The sequence below is a fragment of the Acipenser ruthenus genome, chromosome 25 (assembly GCF_902713425.1).
Source record: "Acipenser ruthenus chromosome 25, fAciRut3.2 maternal haplotype, whole genome shotgun sequence".
In the NCBI taxonomy this organism is placed as follows: Eukaryota; Metazoa; Chordata; class Actinopteri; order Acipenseriformes; family Acipenseridae; genus Acipenser; species Acipenser ruthenus.
Window position 1 is genome coordinate 28,932,375 of NC_081213.1, and position 27,766 is coordinate 28,960,140.

Genomic DNA, 27,766 nt, shown 5'->3' on the forward strand with positions numbered 1-27,766 from the left:
TAAGCAAGAATTGTTTTTTTTATTGTCCAAAAAGTGTAAAGAATATAATTGAACTCCAACACATTTCTTTTTGTCATCAACAGCACAAAGTGAATCAGCATTTTCATCAATAACAAGAATAATTATAATAAGAACGGTAATAACATCAGATTTCAATAACTGTTTTCTTTCATCCACCAAAACAAAGTAACTTTTATTAAAGATTTGAATTTTTTTTATATATTTTGTTTAGTTTTTTTAAAAATGAAGTAGGAGCGTTCTCTGTCAGAGTGGCTGCGTGGTGGCGCCCTCTAGAGGGAGTGTCGGGGGCAGCGCTTCAGCCCAACCAGGTCCATTAACCCTTTCAGTGCTGACGGGACCCAATGCGTTGACAGTTCTTACAGAACCCACGGGGACTCTGAATCCCATTTAGCACAAGCTACTGTATGTAAAAAATATGAACTGTGTCCTGTTCTCATGTATGCTCAATAAATCCTTTCTGCATTATATAAAACTTCACGTCGCATTCTTCAGCTTGACAGCAGTGATTCAGGGCTGAAAGGGTTTACATTTGAATGCATTTTTAAAAGACGACAGCGCTCATGGACCTGGCTGGGGTAAGCCAGAGAGGAATGAACTCCTGGAGTGAAAGCCCGGAGCTGGACTCGACTGGACTGGAGTGTGAGAGACTGGGAGCAGGGATACAGGGAGACTCCGACCCTGCAGGACAGCTCCAGTCCAGGTTTAAGAGTGGCACTGCAAAGAGCAGATGTGAGCCGGGCCAGGCTTTACATTCATTCTGTGATATTAATAAGAACAAGCAGTGCGAGCCAATCACCAGGCAGAGCCCCAAGCACCCAGTCCTGAGCTTAAACAGGATCCGCCCCTCCTCGCACACTAGTGATTGGATCTGCTGCTGGAACAAAACCCGTCCCACCCTGACCAGCACTGCGCTCGCCCTAACCCGCCCCACCCTGACCAGCACAGGCTGGGAGAGGGGGTTACAGAAGGGTGGGGAGGGGTCGCTGTGGAGTGTGAGCGGTGGAAGGCAAGCAGAAAAATCCCCCCTTTAATAATTCATCACATTTTCAACTTTATTTTCTATATTTTATTGTGGCTTGCTCCTGTAACTGCATTCTACTGAATTAAAACATATATATCCTTAAAATAAAAGTTTATTTTCTGCCCCCCCCACGTTAAAGGGGATGCCAGCCCCACTCTGACTCGAGGGAAGCTCACAGAAACGCTTCACTCAAATTCAAGAATAGAACTCTACATGCCCAAAGTCTGTCAAGGGTTACCAGGAAGCTGCAAACCCCCCTGTACCCCTTCACCACCCCTGTAACCCCACACAGACTGTACCCCTTCACTCCCCCTGTACCCCCACACAGACTGTACCCCTTCACTCCCCCTGTAACCCCATACAGACTGTACCCCTTCACTCCCCCTGTCGGGTCTCAGTCTCCGTTTCTAGTCTGGTAAGATGTCTCTGTTCCTCTCTCTAGTCTGGTAAGATGTCTCTCTGTCCCTCTCTCTAGTCTGGTAAGATGTCTCTCTGTCCCTCTCTCTAGTCTGGTAAGATGTCTCTGTTCCTCTCTCTAGTCTGGTAAGATGTCTCTCTGTTCCTCTCTCTAGTCTGGTAAGATGTCTCTCTGTCCCTCTCTCTAGTCTGGTAAGATGTCTCTGTTCCTCTCTGTAGTTTGGTAATATGTCTCTGTTCCTCTCTCTAGTCTGGTAAGATGTCTCTCTGTTCCTCTCTCTAGTCTGGTAAGATGTCTCTCTGTCCCTCTCTCTAGTCTGGTAAGATGTCTCTCTGTCCCTCTCTCTAGTCTGGTAAGATGTCTCTCTGTTCCTCTCTGTAGTCTGGTAAGATGTCTCTCTGTTCCTCTCTAGTTTGGTAAGATGTCTTGCTGTCTCTATAGGTCAGAATTTCTCTGGTTTGGTAAGATGTATCAGTCTCTATAGTTGGACAGGGTCTCTTGGTCAGGGTATAATGTCTCTTTCTATAGTTTGGCAATATGTCCCTGTGGTTGGGGTCTATAGTTTGGTAAGATGTCTCTGTCTCTCTAAAGTCGGACAGGGTCTCTGTCTCTGTCTGGGTCAGTGTGGGGTCTCTGTTTTTGTCTCTAGTTTGGTAAGATGACTGTGGTTAGGGTCTCTAGTTTGGTAAGATGTCTCTCGTCTCTGGGTAGTGAAGGCACAGGCAGCAGCAGCAGCAGTGGTGGTGGTGGTGGTGGTGGTGGTGATGTGGACTCAGGGCTCTAGTCCCGCAGGTCCATGCTGGATCCAAACAGCGCCACCAGCTGCTCCTCATAGTGCGAGATGTTCCTCTTCATGATCTCCTTGCAGGAGCCCAGCAACCGCTCGAACGCCTGGATATCCATTACTGAGGAGGGGGAGGGGAGTAGAGGGAGAGGAGAGAGAGGAGAGGGAGAGGAGAGAGGAGAGAGGAGAGAGAGAGGAGAGAGGGGGAGAGGAGAGAGAGAGGAGAGAGAGGGAGAGGAGAGAGAGGGAGAGGAGAGAGAGGGAGAGGAGAGAGAGGGAGAGGGAGAGGGAGAGGAGAGAGGGGGAGAGGGAGAGGAGAGAGAGGAGAGGAGAGGGAGAGGAGAGAGAGGAGAGGGACAGGAGAGAGGGGGAGAGGAGAGAGAGAGGAGAGGGAGAGGGGGAAGATGGAAGAGGAGAGAGGGGGTAAGAGGGGAGGGGAGAGGGAGAGGAGAGAGAGGAGAGAGGGGGGAGAGGAGAGAGAGGAGAGAGGGGGAAGAGGAGAGGGGGGGGAGTTATTCCAACGATGCAGCGTGTACCCCCATATTGACAGCGTACCCACATATATTTAGAGTGCACCCCCCATACCAAGTGTATCTCCACATACTGACAGTGTACCCCCACATTCATCACGTATCCCACATGTACAGTCTCTTACTCAAGCACTTGACGCCCCCCACAGCGTAGGCAGAGGCGGCTCTGGGCTTGTTGGTGACGAGGGCCAGTTCCCCGAAATACTGTCCGTGCGAGCAGCGAGCAATCTCAACCTCCGCATTGTCCTGCTGGTCTGCCTTCGTCTGGAGAGAGAGAAGAGAGGGGGGGTGAGAGGAGAGAAAGAGAAGAGGGGTGGGGGGGTGAGGAGAGAGACCCTGCCCAGTGAGGTCTGACAGAGGGACAGAGGGTCTAGCATGAGTGAGGAGGGAGGGTGAGAGTCTACAGGGAGAGACGGAGAGGGAGTGAGGAGGGAGGGAGGGGGAGGGAGTGAGGAGGGGGAGGGAGAGGGGGAGTGAGTGAGGAGGAAGGGGGAGAGGGGGAGTGAGAGGTTTGGCTCACCTTGCTCTTCATCATGATCCTCACCTCTCCGGACTCCACGATGTAGAAACAGTCTGCCTTGTCCCCCTGCCAGAGAGAGAGAGAAAAACCAAGAGGTTAACAAAACAAAAAACCCACAGCACGGACCCCTCCTTGTAGCACACAGCCCCCCTCACCTGAGTGATGATGCGCCCCCCCACAGCACGGACCCCTCCTTGTAGCACACAGCCCCCCTCACCTGAGTGATGATGCGCTCCCCCACAGCACGGACCCCTCCTTGTAGCACACAGCCCCCCTCACCTGAGTGATGATGCGCTCCCCCACAGCACGGACCCCTCCTTGTAGCACACAGCCCCCCTCACCTGAGTGATGATGCGCTCCCCCACAGCACGGACCCCTCCTTGTAGCACACAGCCCCCCTCACCTGAGTGATGATGCGCTCCCCCACAGCACGGACCCCTCCTTGTAGCACACAGCCCCCCTCACCTGAGTGATGATGCGCTCCCCCACAGCACGGACCCCTCCTTGTAGCACACAGCCCCCCTCACCTGAGTGATGATGCGCTCCCCCACAGCACGGACCCCTCCTTGTAGCACACAGCCCCCCTCACCTGAGTGATGATGCGCTCCCCCACAGCACGGACCCCTCCTTGTAGCACACAGCCCCCCTCACCTGAGTGATGATGCGCTCCCCCACAGCACGGACCCCTCCTTGTAGCACACAGCCCCCCTCACCTGAGTGATGATGCGCTCCCCGTCCTGGTAGTTCTTCACACCGATCACGTCCACAATCTTCATCCTCTCTTGCAACTGGAGGGGTAGAGACAGAGCGTTAGACTCCCTGCAGCCTGTCTGCCCGCCCTCCCTCCCTCCCTCCCTCTCCCCCTCTCCCCTCTAACCCAGCCTGTCTCCCCTCCCTCTCCCCCAGCCTCCCCTCTCCTCACCTCCAGTGATTTGAGCAGGGGCACGGACTCTCCCCCAGCCTCTCCCCTCCCTCTCCCCCACTCCCCCACTCCCCCACTCCCCCAGCCTCTCCCCCACTCCCCCAGCCTCGCCCCTCTCCTCACCTCCAGTGATTTGAGCAGGGGCACGGACTCGACGAAGGTCTCGTAAGTCTTCCTCTTCTTGGCGTTGTTCTTGAGGACGAGCCGCCGGAATGTCACGCGGTCCTGCAACAGAGAAACACGCTAGCCGTCACGCACATGGGAGGAACACGTGAAGAACACGCCAGAAACACAGGAGGAACACACTGTGTTCAATGCAGCTGGATACAAACAGCCAGCAGTGCTGCAGTGCTCACTGACATCCACTAGATGGCACTGCAGCAGCACGGTCCCTCCAGCCTCAAATGCCACCCACTCCTCTGCTATTGGCAGTAAGCTTCAAGTGGAGAGTCCTTCTCCAGAGATCATTCATTTTAAAACCCTCTTGTTGCATTCAGGGGACACTGGCCTCACAGCTGAGCAGTTGGAGTCATTCCAGGTTTTATTGTCGGCTTAGAATTAGACAGGCAACCCATACAAAGCCATGAGCTAAGCTGAGGGGTGTGTGTGTGTGTGTGTGTGTGTGTATGTGTGTGTGTGTGTCACTGCCGGGCTACACAGCTAACCCTGCTCCCTGTGATACTCACCAGACCCCACAGCGCCCCCTCTGTGGTCGCTATGATAGTTGCAGCGCGTGGTGTGTTGTACATGAGCGCTAGCTCTCCGAAGCTGCCCCGGTTATTGTACTGCCCCACGCAGACACTCTGCTCACCCTTCTGCACCAAGATATCGTACACGCCCCTGCAGAGAGAGCACACACACACAATTAGAGACACAACAGAGTTCATACAAGCAAAGCACTCTTCAACAAGCAGAGCACCTCCCCTCCCCCCGTCTCGTACTCGTCTCAGCTCTGCAAACAGTAGTCACTGCATGGATCTGCCAAAACAGATCCATGCTCTGTTTCACCCCCATCAGGAGGTCACTGTGAGCAGAAACTAATGCTTCAGTTCTGGAAGCAGAGAGAGAGGCAGACTCCCAGAAATACACACTGACACAGAGACACAAATACATACACTGACACACACACACACACACACACGACCCCCACCTCTCAATCACGTAGAAGTTGTCTCCGTCGTCGCCCTGGTCGATGACGTGCTCCTGCGGCTGCACCCTGTGCTCAAACATGGCATCAAGAACCTGGGACATCTGCTCCTGTGAGCGGGAGAGAGAAGGGAGGAGAGAGGGGGTGAGAGAGAGAGGGTCAGAGGGCGGGAGGGATGCAGAGGGAGGGAGAGGGCGGGAGAGGGATGCAGAGGGCGGCAGAGGGATGCAGAGGGCGGGAGAGGGATGCAGAGGGAGGGAGAGGGATGCAGAGGGAGGGAGAGGGATGCAGAGGGAGGGAGAGGACGGCAGAGGGATGCAGAGGGATGCAGAGGGCGGCAGAGGGATGCAGAGGGAGGGAGAGGACGGCAGAGGGATGCAGAGGGATGCAGAGGGCGGCAGAGGGATGCAGAGGGATGCAGAGGGATGCAGAGGGAGGGAGAGGACGGCAGAGGGATGCAGAGGGAGGGAGAGGACGGCAGAGGGATGCAGAGGGATGCAGAGGGATGCAGAGGGCGGCAGAGGGATGCAGAGGGAGGGAGAGGACGGCAGAGGGATGCAGAGGGCGGGAGAGGGATGCAGAGGGAGGGAGAGGACGGCAGAGGGATGCAGAGGGATGCAGAGGGAGGGAGAGGACGACAGAGGGAGGGAGAGGGATGCAGAGGGAGGGAGAGGGATGCAGAGGGAGGGAGAGGGCGGCAGAGGGAGGGAGAGGGATGCAGAGGGAGGGAGAGGGATGCAGAGGGCGGCAGAGGGATGCAGAGGGATGCAGAGGGCGGCAGAGGGATGCAGAGGGAGGGAGAGGACGGCAGAGGGATGCAGAGGGATGCAGAGGGATGCAGAGGGATGCAGATGGCGGGAGAGGGATGCAGAGGGCGGGAGAGGGATGCAGAGGGCGGGAGAGGGCGGCAGAGGGATGCAGAGGGATGCAGAGGGATGCAGAGGGATGCAGAGGGCGGCAGAGGGATGCAGAGGGATGCAGAGGGATGCAGAGGGCGGCAGAGGGATGCAGAGGGATGCAGAGGGATGCAGAGGGCGGCAGAGGGATGCAGAGGGAGGGAGAGGGCGGCAGAGGGATGCAGAGGGATGCAGAGGGATGCAGATGGCGGGAGAGGGATGCAGAGGGATGCAGAGGGCGGCAGAGGGAGGGAGAGGACGGCAGAGGGATGCAGAGGGATGCAGAGGGAGGGAGAGGGCGGCAGAGGGAGGGAGAGGGATGCAGAGGGAGGGAGAGGGCGGCAGAGGGAGGGAGAGGGATGCAGAGGGAGGGAGAGGGATGCAGAGGGATGCAGAGGGCGGCAGAGGGAGGGAGAGGACGGGAGAGGGATGCAGAGGGATGCAGAGGGATGCAGATGGCGGGAGAGGGATGCAGAGGGATGCAGAGGGCGGCAGAGGGAGGGAGAGGACGGCAGAGGGATGCAGAGGGATGCAGAGGGAGGGAGAGGGCGGCAGAGGGAGGGAGAGGGATGCAGAGGGAGGGAGAGGGCGGCAGAGGGAGGGAGAGGGCGGCAGAGGGAGGGAGAGGGATGCAGAGGGATGCAGAGGGCGGCAGAGGGAGGGAGAGGACGGCAGAGGGATGCAGAGGGATGCAGAGGGATGCAGAGGGATGCAGAGGGCGGCAGAGGGAGGGAGAGGGATGCAGAGGGATGCAGAGGGCGGGAGAGGGATGCAGAGGGCGGGAGAGGGATGCAGAGGGATGCAGAGGGCGGCAGAGGGAGGGAGAGGACGGCAGAGGGATGCAGAGGGATGCAGAGGGCGGGAGAGGGATGCAGAGGGCGGGAGAGGGATGCAGAGGGATGCAGAGGGCGGCAGAGGGAGGGAGAGGACGGCAGAGGGATGCAGAGGGATGCAAAGGGATGCAGAGGGATGCAAAGGGATGCAGAGGGCGGCAGAGGGATGCAGAGGGCGGCAGAGGGATGCAGAGGGATGCAGAGGGATGCAGAGGGATGCAGAGGGATGCAGAGGGCGGCAGAGGGCGGCAGAGGGATGCAGAGGGCGGCAGAGGGCGGCAGAGGGAGGGAGAGGACGGCAGAGGGATGCAGAGGGAGGGAGAGGACGGCAGAGGGATGCAGAGGGAGGGAGAGGGATGCAGAGGGATGCAGAGGGAGGGAGAGGGATGCAGAGGGATGCAGAGGGCGGCAGAGGGCGGCAGAGGGAGGGAGAGGGCGGCAGAGGGCGGCAGAGGGAGGGAGAGGACGGCAGAGGGAGGGAGAGGGATGCAGAGGGCGGCAGAGGGATGCAGAGGGAGGGAGAGGGATGCAGAGGGATGCAGAGGGCGGCAGAGGGAGGGAGAGGGCGGCAGAGGGCGGGAGAGGGATGCAGAGGGTGGGAGAGGGATGCAGAGGGCGGGAGAGGGATGCAGAGGGATGCAGAGGGATGCAGAAGGATGCAGAGGGATGCAGAGGGATGCAGAGGACGGGAGAGGGATGCAGAGGGATGCAGAGGGATGCAGAGGGCGGCAGAGGGAGGGAGAGGACGGCAGAGGGATGCAGAGGGATGCAGAGGGCGGGAGAGGGATGCAGAGGGATGCAGAGGGATGCAGAGGGCGGCAGAGGGAGGGAGAGGACGGCAGAGGGATGCAGAGGGAGGGAGAGGGCGGCAGAGGGCGGGAGAGGGATGCAGAGGGATGCAGAGGGATGCAGAGGGAGGGAGAGGGATGCAGAGGGATGCAGAGGGATGCAGAGGGCGGGAGAGGGATGCAGAGGGATGCAGAGGGATGCAGAAGGATGCAGAGGACGGGAGAGGGATGCAGAGGGATGCAGAGGGATGCAGAGGGATGCAGAGGGCGGGAGAGGGATGCAGAGAGATGCAGAGGGATGCAGAGGGCGGGAGAGGGATGCAGAGGGATGCAGAGGGATGGACTCCAGCAAGTTACACTGCAGTTGCAGCACTCTGCAGTTGCAGCCTGTGCCTGTCAGCCCCTCCCCCACATTCCAGGCCACAGTGTTCGGCGTCGTCTCCATGGAAACAGCAGTGTGATTGAGAGGGCCTGCCTTCACACCTCCCTCAGAGCAGGCTGGGAAACTCATCACCTTTGCTGGGCTATGAAACTGCTAATGTGCAAATCCTCTAGCTGACAGCAGTGTATCTAAACTCACAGCCCTCCCCTCCCCTCCCTCTCCAAGCTCAGCAGGCACCAAACTTGGTCTTAACAAGATCTCATGAATTAAATTAAACGGAACGGGTGCCAGCGAACTCCACAACACACTTTACACTCTCAAGAACTAAAGGGCTCCTCATCAGGGATTCCACACAAATCAGAACATAGAAACACCCAATAAATACACAAACGATATATACTCCATTCTGGTGGGGGTTCAGTGTGGTCGGGGGGGTTCAGTGCGGTCGGGGGGGTTCAGTGCTGTCTGGGGGGGTTCAGTGCTGTCTGGGGGGGTTCAGTGCTGTCTGGGGGGGTTCAGTGCGGTCGGGGGGGTTCAGTGCGGTCGGGGGGGGTTCAGTGCGGTCGGGGGGGGGATTCAGTGCTGCTCTCACCGGGTCCAGGCTTTTGAAGAGGAGGATGTCCAGGCAGGCCTCCTGCAGCCGGCAGCGCTGCTCGTCTGTTTTGGGGTGCACGACTCGGGGTTCAGTATCCTCCTCCTCCTCATCGGGGTTAAAGGCCTCCGCACACACTGGGGGGGGGAGGAAGAGATACAGCGTGACACACACACTGAGAGGGGGGAAGAGAGGCAGCGTAACACACACTGCCTCCCTCAAAAGTGTCTCGAAGCACCAGGCGAAGCTGTGCTGTTCTGATGTGATGTGATGTGCGACTGGCCAGGAAAAATCTCTGTGAACAGATTGTGCTGAATCATACACACACGGACACTGACGCACGCACACACACAGAGAACGCCCCTCTCTCTTTCTCCCTCTCCCACACACAGGGTGACAATGCTGTTGCCGTGGAGACCAGAAAGCGCACACTGCCATTGACAAACCCAGAGCCTCTCCTCTCTTCCTTCCTGCTATTGATCCCTCTTCCAACCACCCTCCATCACCTCTCATCCTCTCCCATCACATTCCTCTCCCTCTCCTCCACTCTAAACACACTGCCTCCCCCTCTCCCCCTGCAGGCTGTCTCACACCGCAGTTCTATCAGGGGGTCCCGGGCTGGGGGTCACTAGAGATCAAAGCCCCCCTTTGATCTGGAGGCAGTTTGATTAGTTCTCTGCGTCTCGCGAGGGTCAGGGCGCCGCGGGAGCGATAAACAGCTCATCCTGAACACACTGCGCCCAGCCCTCCCTTTCATGAAGAAATCAATAAACAAGATGCATGCAGGTCTGAACAGTACAGTGCAGGGATGGGAAGAAGACTCCCATTGCACAGCAGCATGATCACTTCCTGGTTTAATAAGACACTAAGACACGTCTGAGCTTCTCACCTAGACACACTGGGGCTAACCAAGCTGGTAGTAAACTGCTGTGCAATAGGAGTCTGATCTCCATCCCTGTGGTCTAGGACGCAGTTCATGCAAAGTTTATTAACACTACGCTGACAGACCCTGTCACTCACGCAGCGCTCACATCGAGGGCAGTGTCTTAAGGAACCTCAGGATGCTCTTTGTAAAATAAATAAGAAGATATCATGAGGGGAGTTCTGAATCCCAGGACTGGGTGCAGCAGGGCTAGTGCGACTTTCAAGCCCTGGTTTGTAAAAGTGTCTCCATGAAAGGTAACTGTAGCACACAAAATAATCACACCCGTCTCACCACACCAGACATTTACATACATACAGTATGCAAAGCACATGGAAAACACACGCTCGCTCGAGCACACCCACACACGCTCACTCTCACAGCTGCATTACAGCATATTTATTACACCTCTGATTAGTGATCTCACAAACATTTAGGACTTTAGTACTTTTTAAAAGTTTCTCAGAGAGAGGGGGGATGGGGGGTTGCAGAGCTGCACACAGTCTTACCTGAGACTCTCCTGCTGAACCTGTTGATGACTGGAGCTGTGGAGAGAGGAGAGGAGAGGAGGGTTAGCATGTAGAGCAGTCTCACACACACACACTTCACTAGCCAGGCAGACACCGACTCCAACATTAGACCCGCATTCCCAGTCTCTTGTGTATTCAATCCAGCAGACAGTGAAATATGATGGGGCTCAAAAAAACCTGCCGCTTAATTACTGAGCAGCCGTCACCACCGCTGTCCAACACACACACACACACACACACACAGGGACAGGGACATACACACACACAGGGACAGACACACACACACACACAGGGACAGGGGCACACACACACACACACACACAGGGACAGGGACATACACACACACAGGGACAGACACACACACACACACAGGGACAGGGACACACACACACACACACAGGGACAGGGACATACACACACATACACAGGGACAGGGGCACACACACACACAGGGACAGACACACACACACACACAGGGACAGGGACACACACACACACAGGAACAGACACACCCTGTACTGCAGAGATCAGCTCACCACCCAGGAACAGACACACCCTGTACTGCAGAGATCCAGCTCTCCACCCAGGAACAGACACACCCTGTACTGCAGAGATCCAGCTCTCCACCCAGGAACAGACACACCCTGTACTGCAGAGATCCAGCTCTCCACCCAGGAACAGACACACCCTGTACTGCAGAGATCAGCTCTCCACCCAGGAACAGACACACCCTGTACTGCAGAGACCCAGCTCTCCACCCAGGAACAGACACACCCTGTACTGCAGAGATCCAGCTCTCCACCCAGGAACAGACACACCCTGTACTGCAGAGACCCAGCTCTCCACCCAGGAACAGACACACCCTGTACTGCAGAGATCCAGCTCTCCACCCAGGAACAGACACACCCTGTACTGCAGAGACCCAGCTCTCCACCCAGGAACAGACACACCCTGTACTGTAGAGATCAGCTCTCCACCCAGGAACAGACACACCCTGTACTGCAGAGATCAGCTCTCCACCCAGGAACAGACACACCCTGTACTGTAGAGATCAGCTCTCCACCCAGGAACAGACACACCCTGTACTGCAGAGATCAGCTCTCCACCCAGGAACAGACACACCCTGTACTGCAGAGACCCAGCTCTCCACCCAGGAACAGACACACCCTGTACTGCAGAGATCCAGCTCTCCACCCAGGAACAGACACACCCTGTACTGCAGAGATCCAGCTCTCCACCCAGGAACAGACACACCCTGTACTGTAGAGATCAGCTCTCCACCCAGGAACAGACACACCCTGTACTGCAGAGACCCAGCTCTCCACCCAGGAACAGACACACACACAATGTTACTCCCCCTCCACATCATATTTGATGACTTTTCCTAGGTTGGGGTCACAAACTTCCAAACAGAAAACAAGCACTTTGAGACGTTGCTGTTTTTCGAGCTGATCTTGTACACAAACAGAATGACTCGGGGAGGTATTTATCTCTGTAGCTGTGTCTGCATGAAGAAAATAAAATGCTTTCACTTGGTCTTTCATTATTATTATGATGTCTGGAAATGGCTGCAGCTGTCTGGAGAGATGTTTCTAAACAAGGCTTCTACAAAGCTCTACAAGGCAGAGGTTACCAGAGGCTCGTTTTCTCTGCAAGTAGCAGCATCTCTCTGATGAGCCGTTGCAAGTGGTTCTCAGAGCTGGACAGAGACAGTGAAGTGGACGAGGACGTGTCACAAACTGAAGACGATCCTGATTTCTATGAATCATCCTCTGAGGAGTCTGAAGATGCTCACATTGAATCTGCCATGTTTTCTCCTTCAACATCAAGGGGAAGAGGTGGGAAATCAAACTCTCCCCACCAGCCCACTGCTTCTCATGTGGATGAAACATTCATATCTAGAGATGGAAGTATAACATGGGCAGCATCTCCACGCATGAATCAAGGTAGGCTGTCTTCACAATGGGGTCTGGATATGCTGCTACCTGCATTCTGCAACACTGTGTGTTGTGTGTAGATATCCACATTGATAAAGAAATGCTATTGAAAATGAATGTGCCACAGTTATACATGCTTGCGATTCTGCACTCTGCTCAAGCTTCATTCATTCCCTTCTCTAAATATCAAGGTTCTCTACAATGTTGGTTTCTGTGAAATAAAATTGGCATAATGTTAAGATGCAATTAAATATTTAACATAAGAGTAAAAGCTATGAAAAGAAAAAATACTGTATCAATTCTGGGCTGTGTACCAGCGCTCCAGAGAAGGGTTCGGGTCTGCAGTAACTTCACTAACAGCTGTACCAGCGCTCCAGAGAAGGGTTCGGGTCTGCAGGAACTTCACTAACAGCTGTACCAGCGCTCCAGAGAAGGGTTCGGGTCTGCAGTAACTTCACTAACAGCTGTACCAGCGCTCCAGAGAAGGGTTCGGGTCTGCAGTAACTTCACTAACAGCTGTACCAGCGCTCCAGAGAAGGGTTCGGGTCTGCAGTAACTTCACTAACAGCTGTACCAGCGCTCCAGAGAAGGGTTCGGGTCTGCAGGAACTTCACTAACAGCTGTACCAGCGCTCCAGAGAAGGGTTCGGGTCTGCAGTAACTTCACTAACAGCTGTACCAGCGCTCCAGAGAAGGGTTCGGGTCTGCAGTAACTTCACTAACAGCTGTACCAGCGCTCCAGAGAAGGGTTCGGGTCTGCAGTAACTTCACTAACAGCTGTACCAGCGCTCCAGAGAAGGGTTCGGGTCTGCAGGAACTTCACTAACAGCTGTACCAGCGCTCCAGAGAAGGGTTCGGGTCTGCAGTAACTTCACTAACAGCTGTACCAGCGCTCCAGAGAAGGGTTCGGGTCTGTGTGCGGTGTGCGAGATGGGTGGGGGTGGCGGGTGCTATGTTGCCACGGAAATGAAACCCTAACGCCTGCCCGCCCCCCTCTCAGGACGCAGTAGAAGAGGCTGTCGCCATGCCAACCCGCTGCCCTGGAAGAGACGCACTAACCTTTTCACAGCAGCTCATTAGCAATGCGATTGATTTCAGAGTTAATGATTGTGATTAAGTCAAAGCAGACGAGATGCTCAAAGTGAACTCTCAGGTACGTTTACTGCTGGGACACTGATGTCTGTGCTTTGCAGACTTTCACTTACGACTTAGTACCACCCCAGCATGCACTACGAGAGAGTCTGTCTGTGTGTGTGAGAGCAGTGAGCCGGTAAGGGGAGGGTGTGTGTGTGTGTGTGTGTGTGTGTGCGTGAGAGCAGTGAGCCCGTAGGGGGAGGGTGTGTGTGTGTGTGAGAGCAGTGAGCCGGTAAGGGGAGGGTGTGTGTGTGTGTGTGTGTGTGTGTGTGTGTGTGTGTGTGTGTGAGAGCAGTGAGCCGGTAAGGGGAGGGTGTGTGTGTGTGTGTGTGAGAGCAGTGAGCCGGTAAGGGGAGGGTGTGTGTGTGTGTGAGAGCAGTGAGCCGGTAAGGGGAGGGTGTGTGTGTGTGTGTGTGAGAGAGCAGTGAGCCGGTAGGGGGAGGGTGTGTGTGTGTGTGTGTGTGTGTGTGTGAGAGAGCAGTGAGCCGGTAGGGGGAGGGTGTGTGTGTGTGTGTGAGAGCAGTGAGCCGGTAAGGGGAGGGTGTGTGTGTGTGTGTGAGAGCAGTGAGCCGGTAAGGGGAGGGTGTGTGTGTGTGTGTGTGTGAGAGCAGTGAGCCGGTAGGGGGAGGGTGTGTGTGTGTGTGTGAGAGCAGTGAGCCGGTAAGGGGAGGGTGTGTGTGTGTGTGTGTGTGAGAGCAGTGAGCCGGTAAGGGGAGGGTGTGTGTGTGTGTGTGTGTGAGAGCAGTGAGCCGGTAAGGGGAGGGTGTGTGTGTGTGTGTGTGTGAGAGCAGTGAGCCGGTAGGGGGAGGGTGTGTGTGTGTGTGTGTGAGAGAGCAGTGAGCCGGTAAGGGGAGGGTGTGTGTGTGTGTGTGAGAGCAGTGAGCCGGTAAGGGGAGGGTGTGTGTGTGTGTGTGTGTGAGAGCAGTGAGCCGGTAGGGGGAGGGTGTGTGTGTGTGTGTGTGAGAGAGCAGTGAGCCGGTAAGGGGAGGGTGTGTGTGTGTGTGTGAGAGCAGTGAGCCGGTAAGGGGAGGGTGTGTGTGTGAGAGCAGTGAGCCGGTAGGGGAGGGTGTGTGAGAGCAGTGAGCCGGTAGGGGAGGGTGTGTGAGAGCAGTGAGCCGGTAGGGGAGGGTGTGTGAGAGCAGTGAGCCGGTAGGGGAGGGTGTGTGAGAGCAGTGAGCCGGTAGGGGAGGGTGTGTGAGAGCAGTGAGCCGGTAGGGGGAGGGTGTGTGTGTGATTCAAACCCACCAAACTGCTTCTCCAGCTTCAAGTGCCAGAGGGAGCACCGGTAGGGACGCAGCGGGATCAGCCAGCCAGAGTGGTTCAACAGGAACGTGTGCATGTTGAGATTCATCAACGCAGCACAGGAGCAGGGCCAAAACACACCAGCCAGCCCGCAGCACAGTGTGTCTGTGTACAAGTGACTGCCAGTGTGTGTGTGAGCATGCGTGCATATGCCAGCACTTCTGTGCACAACTGTGAGTGTGAGACAGAGAGAGGGTGTCTGTCTCCAGCTCTGATTACAGGAAGCCTTATTAAACTCTGGCTCCAGGGGGAGATGAGAAATCAATTAGGAACACATTGAAAACTCATCGAGGACAAATAATTCTGTTCAGAAAAGAGGCTGCGTCGTTTGAAAACCTGCCTCAGGAGATAGAGAGAGATCCTGAGGGGACTTGGAACAAACCAAAGAGTGTGCACACCAGCAGCAGAGACAGAGACAGAGACAGAGACAGAGACAGAGAGCGAGACAGAGAGAGAGACAGAGAGAACTGGAAAAAGAAATCACCTCCAGCGAGGCTTCAACGCGAGTCAGCAGTGAGGCGTACAATATAAAATGGTAAGTTGTATACAAACATGCCGTGTACATTTCACAGTGATTGAGCATCAGCAACATGACTAGGTAACCCATTCCATCCCCTCAGCACTCTCTGTGTGAAGAAGAGTCTCCTTCAACAACATGACTAGGTAACCCATTCCATCCCCCTCAGCACTCTCTCTCCTTCAACAACATGACTAGGTAACCCATTCCATCCCCTCACCACTCTCTGTGTGAAGAAGAGTCTCCTTCAACAACATGACTAGGTAACCCATTCCATCCCCTCACCACTCTCTGTGTGAAGAAGAGTCTCCTTCAACAACATGACTAGGTAACCCATTCCATCCCCTCACCACTCTCTGTGTGAAGAAGAGTCTCCTTCAACAACATGACTAGGTAACCCATTCCATCCCCTCACCACTCTCTGTGTGAAGAAGAGTCTCCTTCAACAACATGAATAGGTAACCCATTCCATCGCCCCAGCTCCGAGGAGCAGTACGTACTGTACACAGCGCCCAGCTGCCCCAGCTCCGAGGAGCAGTACGTACTGTACACAGCGTCCAGCTGCCCCAGCTCCGAGGAGCACAGCATACTGTACACAGCGCCCAGCTGCCCCAGCTCCGAGGAGCAGTACGTACTGTACACAGCACCCAGCTGCCCCAGCTCCGAGGAGCACAACGTACTGTACACAGCGCCCAGCTGCCCCAGCTCCGAGGAGCACAACGTACTGTACACAGCGTCCAGCTGCCCCAGCTCCGAGGAGCAGTACGTACTGTACACAGCGCCCAGCTGCCCCAGCTCCGAGGAGCACAATGTACTGTACACAGCGCCCAGCTGCCCCAGCTCCGAGGAGCAGTACGTACTGTACACAGCGCCCAGCTGCCCCAGCTCCGAGGAGCAGTACGTACTGTACACAGCGCCCAGCTGCCCCAGCTCCGAGGAGCAGTACGTACTGTACACAGCGCCCAGCTGCCCCAGCTCCGAGGAGCACAACGTACTGTACACAGCGCCCAGCTGCCCCAGCTCCGAGGAGCAGTACGTACTGTACACAGCGCCCAGGGCTGCGGGCACAGCGAGGCTCATTGTTCTCAGAAAGCAGAGCAGAGAGCAGAGATAAGGAGAGGACCTTTCATACCCACACATCAGTGTAGAAACCCTCCCCCTGCTTTCAGAGAGAGACACACACACTGATGGATATCTAGCACAGCTGTGTGTGAGTGAGTGAGTGAGAGCGATCCAGGAGGGGGGGGGGTCTGTATTCACACAGCGGAGAGGAGTCCCTGAGTGTCAGGCTGTCAGCAGACTCGGCAGATCAAGGCTGGATCACAAGGTCTCTCTGATAGTGGAGGAGGACACAGACAGCAAGCTCACTGACTCACTCACATAGATAGAGTACTAGAATACACTTTCATATGTTTAAACCAATTCCTGGCACCTCACAGTGAGCAGGTGATCTTTGTTTGTGTTTTGTTTGTTTTAATATGAGGTTGGAGAAGCGAGGTTTACACAGCGAGACGGAGAGCAGAGCAGCGAGGTTTACACAGAGAGACGGAGAGCAGAGCAGCGAGGTTTACACAGAGAGACGGAGAGCAGAGCAGCGAGGTTTACCCAGAGAGACGGAGAGCAGAGCAGCGAGGTTTACACAGAGAGACGGAGAGCAGAGCAGCGAGGTTTACACAGCGAGACGGAGAGCAGAGCAGCGAGGTTTACACAGCGAGACGGAGAGCAGAGCAGCGAGGTTTACACAGAGAGACGGAGAGCAGAGCAGAGAGGTTTACCCAGAGAGACGAAGAGCAGAACAGCGAGGTTTACACAGAGAGACGGAGAGCAGAGCAGCGAGGTTTACACAGCGAGACGGAGAGCAGAACAGCGAGGTTTACACAGAGAGACGGAGAGCAGAGCAGCGAGGTTTACACAGAGAGACGGAGAGCAGAGCAGCGAGGTTTACACAGAGAGACGGAGAGCAGAGCAGCGAGGTTTACACAGAGAGACGGAGAGCAGAGCAGCGAGGTTTACACAGCGAGACGGAGAGCAGAACAGCGAGGTTTACACAGCGAGACGGAGAGCAGAGCAGCGAGGTTTACACAGCGAGACGGAGAGCAGAACAGCGAGGTTTACACAGAGAGACGGAGAGCAGAGCAGCGAGGTTTACACAGAGAGACGGAGAGCAGAGCAGCAAGGTTTACACAGAGAGACGGAGAGCAGAGCAGCGAGGTTTACACAGAGAGACGAAGAGCAGAACAGCGAGGTTTACACAGAGAGACGGAGAGCAGAGCAGCGAGGTTTACACAGAGAGACGGAGAGCAGAGCAGCGAGGTTTACCCAGAGAGACGGAGAGCAGAGGATGTCAACAGCAGAGCGATCCATCATCCCCTCGGAGTGCTATAAACTACAGGGCTGCAAGGTCAACTGTGAGAGAGAGAGAGGAGAGATCTCTGTACATTTGCTACATTAACAGCAATGCATGTTTGACTCTCTCTCCCGTACACAGACAGGATGAAATGTACTGGAATTCTCACTCAGGGGAGGGGGGAGGCGCGGGAGTGTATTATTACTGAACAGCCCCCCTCTGCCGCTCTGTGTATTGTGGGTTTACTGGTCTGAACCAACTCTCCTCTCTCAGGCTCCGGCTCCTCCTCTCCCTCCCTCCCTCCCTCCCCGGCTCCCCCTCTTTCTCCCTCTCTCCCCGGCTCCCCCTCTTTCTCCCTCCCTCCCCGGCTCCCCCTCTTTCTCTCTCCCTCCCCGGCTCCCCCTCTTTCTCTCTCCCTCCCTCCTTTTTAAAATGCCTTTATGATTCTTCACACTTTGTGTCCGTGCGTCACAAGCTGTTTTTTTTGTGTTTTTTTCTCTAAACTGTTTAAATTCATTACAAGCTCCTCATTCCTGGGCGGTACTGACCCGCTTAGCTTCTGGTTCTCGGTAGTATTTTGGTACTAGACCCTGGTTCTGAGCTGGCAGCGATCCAGGCACTGAGTTCTGACTCTCTTTAAGCCAACATTAAGCAGCCCTGAACACTCTGTATAATTGGTTTCGGTTGGTCGTTTCATTAAAATAGATTAAAAAAAAAAGTCCTTGATGCAGACAGTCAGCGAGGTGCAGATCAACCTGAGCTAATCCAACACACACACACAGTCAGCGAGGTGCAGATCAACCTGAGCTAATCCAACACACACACACAGAGTCAGCGAGGTGCAGATCAACCTGAGCTAATCCAACACACACACACAGAGTCAGCGAGGTGCAGATCAACCTGAGCTAATCCAACACACACACACAGAGTCAGCGAGGTGCAGATCAACCTGAGCTAATCCAACACACACACACAGTCAGCGAGGTGCAGATCAACCTGAGCTAATCCAACACACACACACAGTCAGCGAGGTGCAGATCAACCTGAGCTAATCCAACACACACACACACACACACACACACACGGTCATACAGAGACACACGATCAGACACACACACATACTTGCGTGCAATGGAAAAAAGCTGCAGCACAGAGATTAACTTCAAGAGGCTAATCAATTCAGAGCCATTAGCAGCACTCTGCTCCCTCACACGACGCAGCTCAGCCAGCCTCGCGGACGCGGCTCCCTCCCCGACAAGCTGCCTGCAGCTCAGCCAGCCTCGCGGACGCGGCTCCCTCCCCGACAGGCTGCCTGCAGCTCAGCCAGCCTCGCGGACGCGGCTCAGCCAGCCTCGCGGACGCGGCTCCCTCCCCGACAGGCTGCCTGCAGCTCAGCCAGCCTCACAGACGCGGCTCCCTCCCCGACAGGCTGCCTGCAGCTCAGCCAGCCTCGCAGACGCAGTTTCACCCTTGGTTAGTGTAATGAGGGTAATAAAGCATGACAGCATGGTAAAGCATCCTCATAAAGACCATGGGAAAAAAACACACCACCACCACATGGCAAGCCGCGGTAATGCACAACATTACCGTGGGAAAAGCAAACTTCCTGAGAGAACCCAGCGAGCTGCGGTCAGTGTGCTCAGATGAAACCTGGAGGCAGGGAGGCACCGTGCCCAGGAATCCAAGGGGTGTGTCAGGGCTCCCAGAACAAGCCCTGCCCTCTTTGCCTGTATATTCTTGCAGAGCGGAGTTTCAGCATTCATTCAAAAGGGCTCCTCCCAGCTGAACAACGACACTGAATAGAATCTACATTCAACACACACACCAGAGTAGCATTTTCAATTCCACAGAGAGAGAGAGAGAGAGAGAGAGAGAGAGAGAGAGAGAGAGCGAGCGAGCGAGCAAGTGAGAGAGAGAGAGAGAGGAGAGGAGCCCTGGGCACTTCAACATACTGATAGAATTCCTGCTTTTCAATTCCAATCCCTTTCTAAAATCAATTTCTTATTCCACACACACACACACACACACACACACACACACACAGTGTCCGACACACACACACACACACACACAGTGTCAGACACACACACACACACACACACACACAGGAAGTCTCACACTGCCCCATTTCCATTCTCCAGGCCACAATGAAATAGACACTAATCCAGCACTGGAAAAAAAAAACAAGTTGTCATATTTGAAGATTGGAAACATATGTTGAACTCGAGTAAGATATCTGTGTAGCTTCCCTCCCTCTCTGTGTTTCAATAGGGCTGTGTGTGTGTGTGTGTGTGTAGCTTCCCTCTCCCTCTCCCTCTCCCTCTCCCTCTCCCTCTCCCTCTCCCTCTCCCTCTCCCTCTCCCTCTCCCTCTCCCTCTCTCTCCCTCCCTCTCTGTGCTTGGGCTGTGTGTGTGGGTGTGTTTGTGTGGGTGTGACAGAGACAGAGACAGAGACAGATAGGCAGGCAGACAGCACAGGTCTCCTCTCGGGTGTGACGCACATACGTACAGGAGCCTCAGGGCTGGGTCACACTGCTGTGTTGGATGAATGGGACACGTCAGGAGCAGGCAGCTGGAAACGCTGGTCAGCTTCACTCTGACCATTCAGCAGCTCTGGACATTTCAAAACATTCTCCATCCCCATGCCATTTCAGAACGCAGACGCATGAGAAAAGGCAACAACTTTCCAAAAAAGACACGTCAGGAAAGTTTGAACTGAGTCAATAAACTAATAAAATGCCGGTGGAATATTTTCCAGTAACAATGCACCTTTTAAGAGGAAGAACACCTCACACAAGAATTCCCCGGCTCTCTGATGAAGAGATAAAGCAGAGCGATCGTAAACCCGTCTCCAGCGTCCCAGCGAACCTGCAATAAATTACAACAAACAGACCGGAGCGTTCACAGCTACAGCACACGCGGGCTCCCAGAAAACTCCAGCGTTTCACAGGAAACAGACCGGAGCGTTCACAGCTACAGCACACGCGGGCTCCCAGAAAACTCCAGCGTTTCACAGGAAACAGACCGGAGCGTTCACAGCTACAGCACACGCGGGCTCCCAGAAAACTCCAGCGTTTCACAGGAAACAGACCGGAGCGTTCACAGCTACAGCACACGCGGGCTCCCAGAAAACTCCAGCGTTTCAAACAAACAGACCGGAGCGTTCACAGCTACAGCACACGCAGGCTCCCAGAAAACTCCAGCGTTTCACAACAAACAGACCGGAGCGTTCACAGCTACAGCACACGCGGGCTCCCAGAAAACTCCAGCGTTTCACAACAAACAGACCGGAGCGTTCACAGCTACAGCACACGCGGGCTCCCAGAAAACTCCAGCGTTTCACAGGAAACAGACCGGAGCGTTCACAGCTACAGCACACGCGGGCTCCCAGAAAACTCCAGCGTTTCACAGGAAACAGACCGGAGCGTTCACAGCTACAGCACACGCGGGCTCCCAGAAAACTCCAGCGTTTCACAACAAACAGACCGGAGCGTTCACAGCTACAGCACACGCGGGCTCCCAGAAAACTCCAGCGTTTCACAGGAAACAGACCGGAGCGTTCACAGCTACAGCACACGCGGGCTCCCAGAAAACTCCAGCGTTTCACAGGAAACAGACCGGAGCGTTCACAGCTACAGCACACGCGGGCTCCCAGAAAACTCCAGCGTTTCACAACAAACAGACCGGAGCGTTCACAGCTACAGCACACGCGGGCTCCCAGAAAACTCCAGCGTTTCAAACAAACAGACCGGAGCGTTCACAGCTACAGCACACGCGGGCTCCCAGAAAACTCCAGCGTTTCACAACAAACAGACCGGAGCGTTCACAGCTACAGCACACGCGGGCTCCCAGAAAACTCCAGCGTTTCACAACAAACAGACCGGAGCGTTCACAGCTACAGCACACACAGTAAACTGCTCCCTCCCTCCCTAAGAGAAAGGGCACTTCCTCCAGTCTGAAGCAGGGAGACTGAACTGCTCCCTCCCTCCCTAAGAGAAAGGGCACTCCCTCCAGTCTGAAGCAGGGCAGGCTTGAGGCATGGAGACTGAACTTATCCCTCCACTGTGGATAAACTTGGTATCTTTTTTCGTACTTTCTTCGTATTTTTTGGATTGATCGAAGTTACAGGAGAAGCACTCAACATGAGAAGCACTGTACAGACTATCACATCGAAACGTCATTACAGAAACAAAAACAATACAGACATAAGGAGCCAGCCTGCACAGCCCATCCCCCCGATTCTCAGGTTTCTGAATGACGCAGGACTCCGTGAGCAAACCCAAACACAGACCTCACTGAGCCCTGTTTACTCTCCCATTCCCTGTGGAGCGGCCAGCTCAGAATCACTCACTGCACTCTCTCAGAGATGCAGTGTGAGAGCTCTGTTATAAACACTCAGAGATGCAGTGTGAGAGCTCTGTTATAAACACTCAGTGATGCAGTGTGAGAGCTCTGTTATAAACACTCAGTGATGCAGTGTGAGAGCTCTGTTATAAACACTCACTACACTCAGTGATGCAGTGTGAGAGCTCTGTTATAAACACTCAGAGATGCAGTGTGAGAGCTCTGTTATAAACACTATGTGATGCAGTGTGAGAGCTCTGTTATAAACACTGTGATGCAGTGTGAGAGCTCTGTTATAAACACTCACTGCACTCAGTGATGCAGTGTGAGAGCTGTTATAAACACTCAGAGATGCAGTGTGAGAGCTCTGTTATAAACACTCAGAGATGCAGTGTGAGAGCTCTGTTATAAACACTCAGTGATGCAGTGTGAGAGCTCTGTTATAAACACTCAGTGATGCAGTGTGAGAGCTCTGTTATAAACACAGTGATGCAGTGTGAGAGCTGTTATAAACACTCAGTGATGCAGTGTGAGAGCTCTGTTATAAACACTCAGTGATGCAGTGTGAGAGCTCTGTTATAAACACTCAGTGATGCAGTGTGAGAGCTCTGTTATAAACACTCAGTGATGCAGTGTGAGAGCTCTGTTATAAACACTCAGTGATGCAGTGCGAGAGCTCTGTTATAAACACTCAGAGATGCAGTGCGAGAGCTCTGTTATAAACACTCAGTGATGCAGTGTGAGAGCTCTGTTATAAACACTCAGTGATGCAGTGTGAGAGCTCTGTTATAAACACTCACTACACTCTCAGTGATACAGTGTGAGAGCTCTGTTATAAACACTCAGAGATGCAGTGTGAGAGCTCTGTTATAAACACTCAGTGATGCAGTGTGAGAGCTCTGTTATAAACACTCAGTGATGCAGTGTGAGAGCTCTGTTATAAACACTCACTACACTCTCAGTGATGCAGTGTGAGAGCTCTGTTATAAACACTCAGTGATGCAGTGTGAGAGCTGTTATAAACACTCAGTGATACAGTGTGAGAGCTCTGTTATAAACACTCAGTGATGCAGTGTGAGAGCTCTGTTATAAACACTCAGTGATGCAGTGTGAGAGCTCTGTTATAAACACTCAGTGATGCAGTGTGAGAGCTCTGTTATAAACACTCAGTGATGCAGTGTGAGAGCTGTTATAAACACTCAGAGATGCAGTGTGAGAGCTCTGTTATAAACACTCAGAGATGCAGTGTGAGAGCTCTGTTATAAACACTCAGTGATGCAGTATGAGAGCTCTGTTATAAACACTCAGTGATGCAGTATGAGAGCTCTGTTATAAACACTCACTACACTCTCAGTGATGCAGTGTGAGAGCTCTGTTATAAACACTCAGTGATACAGTGTGAGAGCTCTGTTATAAACACTCAGTGATGCAGTATGAGAGCTCTGTTATAAACACTCAGTGATGCAGTGTGAGAGCTCTGTTATAAACACTCAGTGATGCAGTGTGAGAGCTCTGTTATAAACACTCAGTGATGCAGTGTGAGAGCTCTGTTATAAACACTCAGTGATGCAGTGTGAGAGCTCTGTTATAAACACTCTGTGATGCAGTGTGAGAGCTCTGTTATAAACACTCAGTGATGCAGTGTGAGAGCTCTGTTATAAACACTCAGTGATACAGTGTGAGAGCTCTGTTATAAACACTCAGTGATGCAGTATGAGAGCTCTGTTATAAACACTCAGTGATGCAGTGTGAGAGCTCTGTTATAAACACTCTGTGATGCAGTGTGAGAGCTCTGTTATAAACACTCACTACATTCTCTCGTGTTCCCTTTCAATCATTTCCAGCACATCACTGATTGCACAATGTGAGCTCTTTGTATTCTGGGTTATCTGAGGTGACCAGCATTCCCAAACACGTTGCAGTTTATATGTCCAGGAAATGAAACGCGAGTCTATCGCTGCGCAGCACGCCCGGAAACGCCTTTATTTTCATCAGTTTCGAAAAAAATGGTACTTATCATGTGCTTGCAGCCCTGCGATACAGACGAGAGTCTCGAGACACACACACACCGCCTGCAGCGTTCCACACAAGAGACACACACACACAGCCTGCAGCGTTCCTCACAAGAGACACACACACACACAGCCTGCAGCGTTCCACACAAGAGACACACACACAGCCTGCAGCGTTCCACACAAGAGACACACACACACAGCCTGCAGCGTTCCACACAAGAGACACACACACAGCCTGCAGCGTTCCACACAAGAGACACACACACACAGCCTGCAGCGTTCCTCACAAGAGACACACACACACACAGCCTGCAGCGTTCCACACAAGAGACACACACACACAGCCTGCAGCGTTCCACACAAGAGACACACACACAGCCTGCAGCGTTCCACACAAGAGACACACACACACAGCCTGCAGCGTTCCACACAAGAGACACACACACAGCCTGCAGCGTTCCACACAAGAGACACACACACACAGCCTGCAGCATTCCACACAAGAGACACACACACAGCCTGCAGCGTTCCACACAAGAGACACACACACACAGCCTGCAGCGTTCCACACAAGAGACACACACACACACACAGCCTGCAGCGTTCCACACGAGACACACACACACACACAGCCTGCAGCGTTCCACACAAGAGACACACACACAGCCTGCAGCGTTCCTCACAAGAGACACACACACACACAGCCTGCAGCGTTCCACACAAGAGACACACACACAGCCTGCAGCGTTCCACACAAGAGACACACACACACAGCCTGCAGCGTTCCACACAAGAGACACACACACAGCCTGCAGCGTTCCACACAAGAGACACACACACACAGCCTGCAGCATTCCACACAAGAGACACACACACAGCCTGCAGCGTTCCACACAAGAGACACACACACACAGCCTGCAGCGTTCCACACAAGAGACACACACACACACACAGCCTGCAGCGTTCCACACGAGACACACACACACACACAGCCTGCAGCGTTCCACACAAGAGACACACACACAGCCTGCAGCGTTCCTCACAAGAGACACACACACACACAGCCTGCAGCGTTCCTCACAAGAGACACACACACACACGAAAACAGTCCCACGGAAATTGTTCACAGGCTGGTGTTTGGTAAAACACAGACTATATGAAAGACTGGAGAGTGAGAGAAACAGAGAGGGGGGGGGGCAGGGTTATCTGCACTCACAGATCGGGGGGGGGGGATGTTTTCTGACAGCCTGCACTTGTTTTTGTTTGGGGGGGGGGGGGGGGGGTATGTTTAAAGACAGGAAGTGGGTTCTGAAGTCATACAGGCAGCTGCAGCACACAGACCCACTGCAATTAACACAGAACAGCCAATTCATGAGCACTGATATTAACACACTGAGCCAACGAGAAACTCCCAGGCAGATAGGAGACTGCTTCCCACAGCTGTCAGCGTTGAAACGGAAGACACATTATACTGTCTGTTAATGATTACACAGGCATGGGAATAAGACTCCTATTGCATGGCACGCTCACCCCTTCCAGGTTTTACCAAGAGCTCAGTTAGACCCCGCGTGTGAAGATAACACACTCAGCCTCCTCTTAAACTTGAAGAGAAACCAGGCATGGATCAAACTCCATGCTAATAATGATAATCACACGCATACCAGTCTCACTGCAGTGTGTTACATAACCAGCGGTCCCGCCTAGACTAATTGGAGGTATGCTATTGTTGGTACATTTTCATGGGTTAGTTATGTGGACAGTACATTACAAATACTACAATGAAAAGCTATTGACAATGTCGACCCAGGGGCCTTTTCAACCTGAAAAAAGAAACAAGGTCCAGGGGTCACAAATGGAGATTAGATAAAGGGGCATTCAGAACAGAAAATAGGAGGCACTTTTTTACACAGAGAATTGTGAGGGTCTGGAACCAACTCCCCAGTAATGTTGTTGAAGCTGACACCCTGGGATCCTTCAAGAAGCTGCTTGATGAGATTCTGGGATCAATAAGCTACTAACAACCAAACGAGCAAGATGGGCTGAATGGCCTCCTCTCGGTTATAAGAAGAGGCCGGGTACTCACGTTCGAAATCGGAATCATCATCCTCGTCGTCCTCGTCCTGTTCCGCATCGTCCCCGTTCGACTCGGTCTGCATGGGCTCGCCTTCAGAAATCCTCACCTCCTTGCCCAGCGGCTTCACCCCGCCGGCCCCGGCCCCGTCCTGGCTGCGGGTCTCCCTGATCCGGGTGAAATACTGGATCGCGAACTCGACCAGGTCCGGAGGCCTCTGCCGCAGCACCTCCACCGTGTAGCCCTGCAAGAGCTCCGTCAGCCCGGCCGGGATTTCGATACTCATGCTGCCGCCGGGATCTTCGCTCTTAGAATACTAATTATTAATATTAATAACGATACGAATTCAGAAGCTGCCGTTTAAAAAAAATACTACTACTAACAGTACTGCGAATAGCAATATGAATGAAATAAAAGGAGAAGGACTTCTTGAAAGCTGCGCACGACACACAGAGCCGCCGGGCACGATCAGATACGAGCCGGCCGGTCAGCAAACTGAACTCCAGCGCGGCGATCTGAACTCGAGGTATGAATGAAACACGGGCCTGCCACAATCCTGCTGCTGGGAGATCCGCTCTGATAATACACGTCCTTTACACCTTCACATTTATCACAGGGCTGGATTTATTAAAAAAAAAAAAAAAATCAACTGTGCGATATAGAAAAATATTAACAACCTTCCTTACTGAGTGATCCGTTAAGAAAACACGGGCCAGATCACCAATAGCAACAACAACGCCAAAAAAATACTGTTATTATTATTATTATTATTATTAATATTAATATTAATAAGCGCTCAACTGCGATTATCGACCCTTCGCCCCTTCCTTACTGCTGGAAATATGAATTATCTGAACCAGTGTTAAAGTACTAATGTGTAAACCCTGTCTGTCCGCCTGTCCGCCTGTCCGTCTGTCCGTCTGTCTGCCTCCCTGTCCGTCTGTCTGTCTCCCTGTCCGTCTGTCTGTCTCCCTGTCCGTCTGTCTCCCTGTCCGTCTGTCTGCCTCCCTGTCCGTCTGTCTGCCTCCCTGTCCGTCTGTCTGTCTCCCTGTCCGTCTGTCTCCCTGTCCGTCTGTCTGTCTCCTAACCTGCCCTAGCAATGGCAGGCGAGCCGGCCTCTGCGTTTCACTCCCTCCCCGTTTGCAGCGCTTTCTCCCGGCTTCTCCCTTAGTTAGTGCCCCGGTGCAAGCCGCCCTGCCCCTCGCTACACCAGTCTCCTTCACCTCCCTGTCGGGGGAGGTCGGTGCGTCTTCAGAGAGAGAGAGAGAGACAGAGACTCGCTACCTCTCTGCCGATCTGTCTGCCTGCACCAAACCGAAAAGAAAATAACACAACAGTATAATAATAACGATATAACGATGATGATCCTGATGGTGACAGCGCCCCGGCGGCAGCAGCACACACGCTGCTGTATTCAAACAGTCTGGAGTTATAAGAAGCGATGATCGCAAGCGGCTCACACACCGCAGGAGACGCGACCGATCTTCAATCAATCCGATATCGACTCGGGGTTTCGGCCCGGTTCGTAATGAGGTATCGATTGTTACTGGATCCGCTTCTCGTCTCTCTCTCTCCCTCCGTCTCTCTCCCTCTCTCCCCTCCACGATTCGGGGGCGTGGCCTCTCGGCTACCATGAAGAACAGCCAATCAAACTCCACGTTGTGACGTGCGCAGAGGCTTTCGCTTCAGCCGATGCCTATATAAGGGAATCAGGGGCTGATGTTCTGGAATAGCTTCGTTGGGACGCGGTGGTTGACCAATAGGATCGAGGTACGAGGGAGGCGGGGCAGACGAT

The 27,766-nt window shown here is 53.7% G+C and overlaps 1 protein-coding gene across 1 annotated transcript; it reads right to left on the minus strand.

The window, feature by feature from the left end:
• LOC117964119 (cAMP-dependent protein kinase type II-alpha regulatory subunit-like) lies at nt 1-27,611 on the minus strand. The gene is made up of 10 exons (XM_059000061.1): nt 25,984-27,611; nt 10,286-10,321; nt 8,855-8,991; nt 5,367-5,473; nt 4,903-5,056; nt 4,340-4,441; nt 4,008-4,082; nt 3,295-3,360; nt 2,900-3,038; nt 1-2,365 (listed from the first exon to the last, which is right to left on the minus strand). Exons 1-10 carry the CDS (start codon nt 26,255-26,257, stop codon nt 2,241-2,243), a joined length of 1,215 nt encoding a protein of 404 aa, XP_058856044.1. The 5' UTR covers nt 26,258-27,611; the 3' UTR covers nt 1-2,240.
• Between the last annotated feature and the right edge of the window lie 155 nt (nt 27,612-27,766).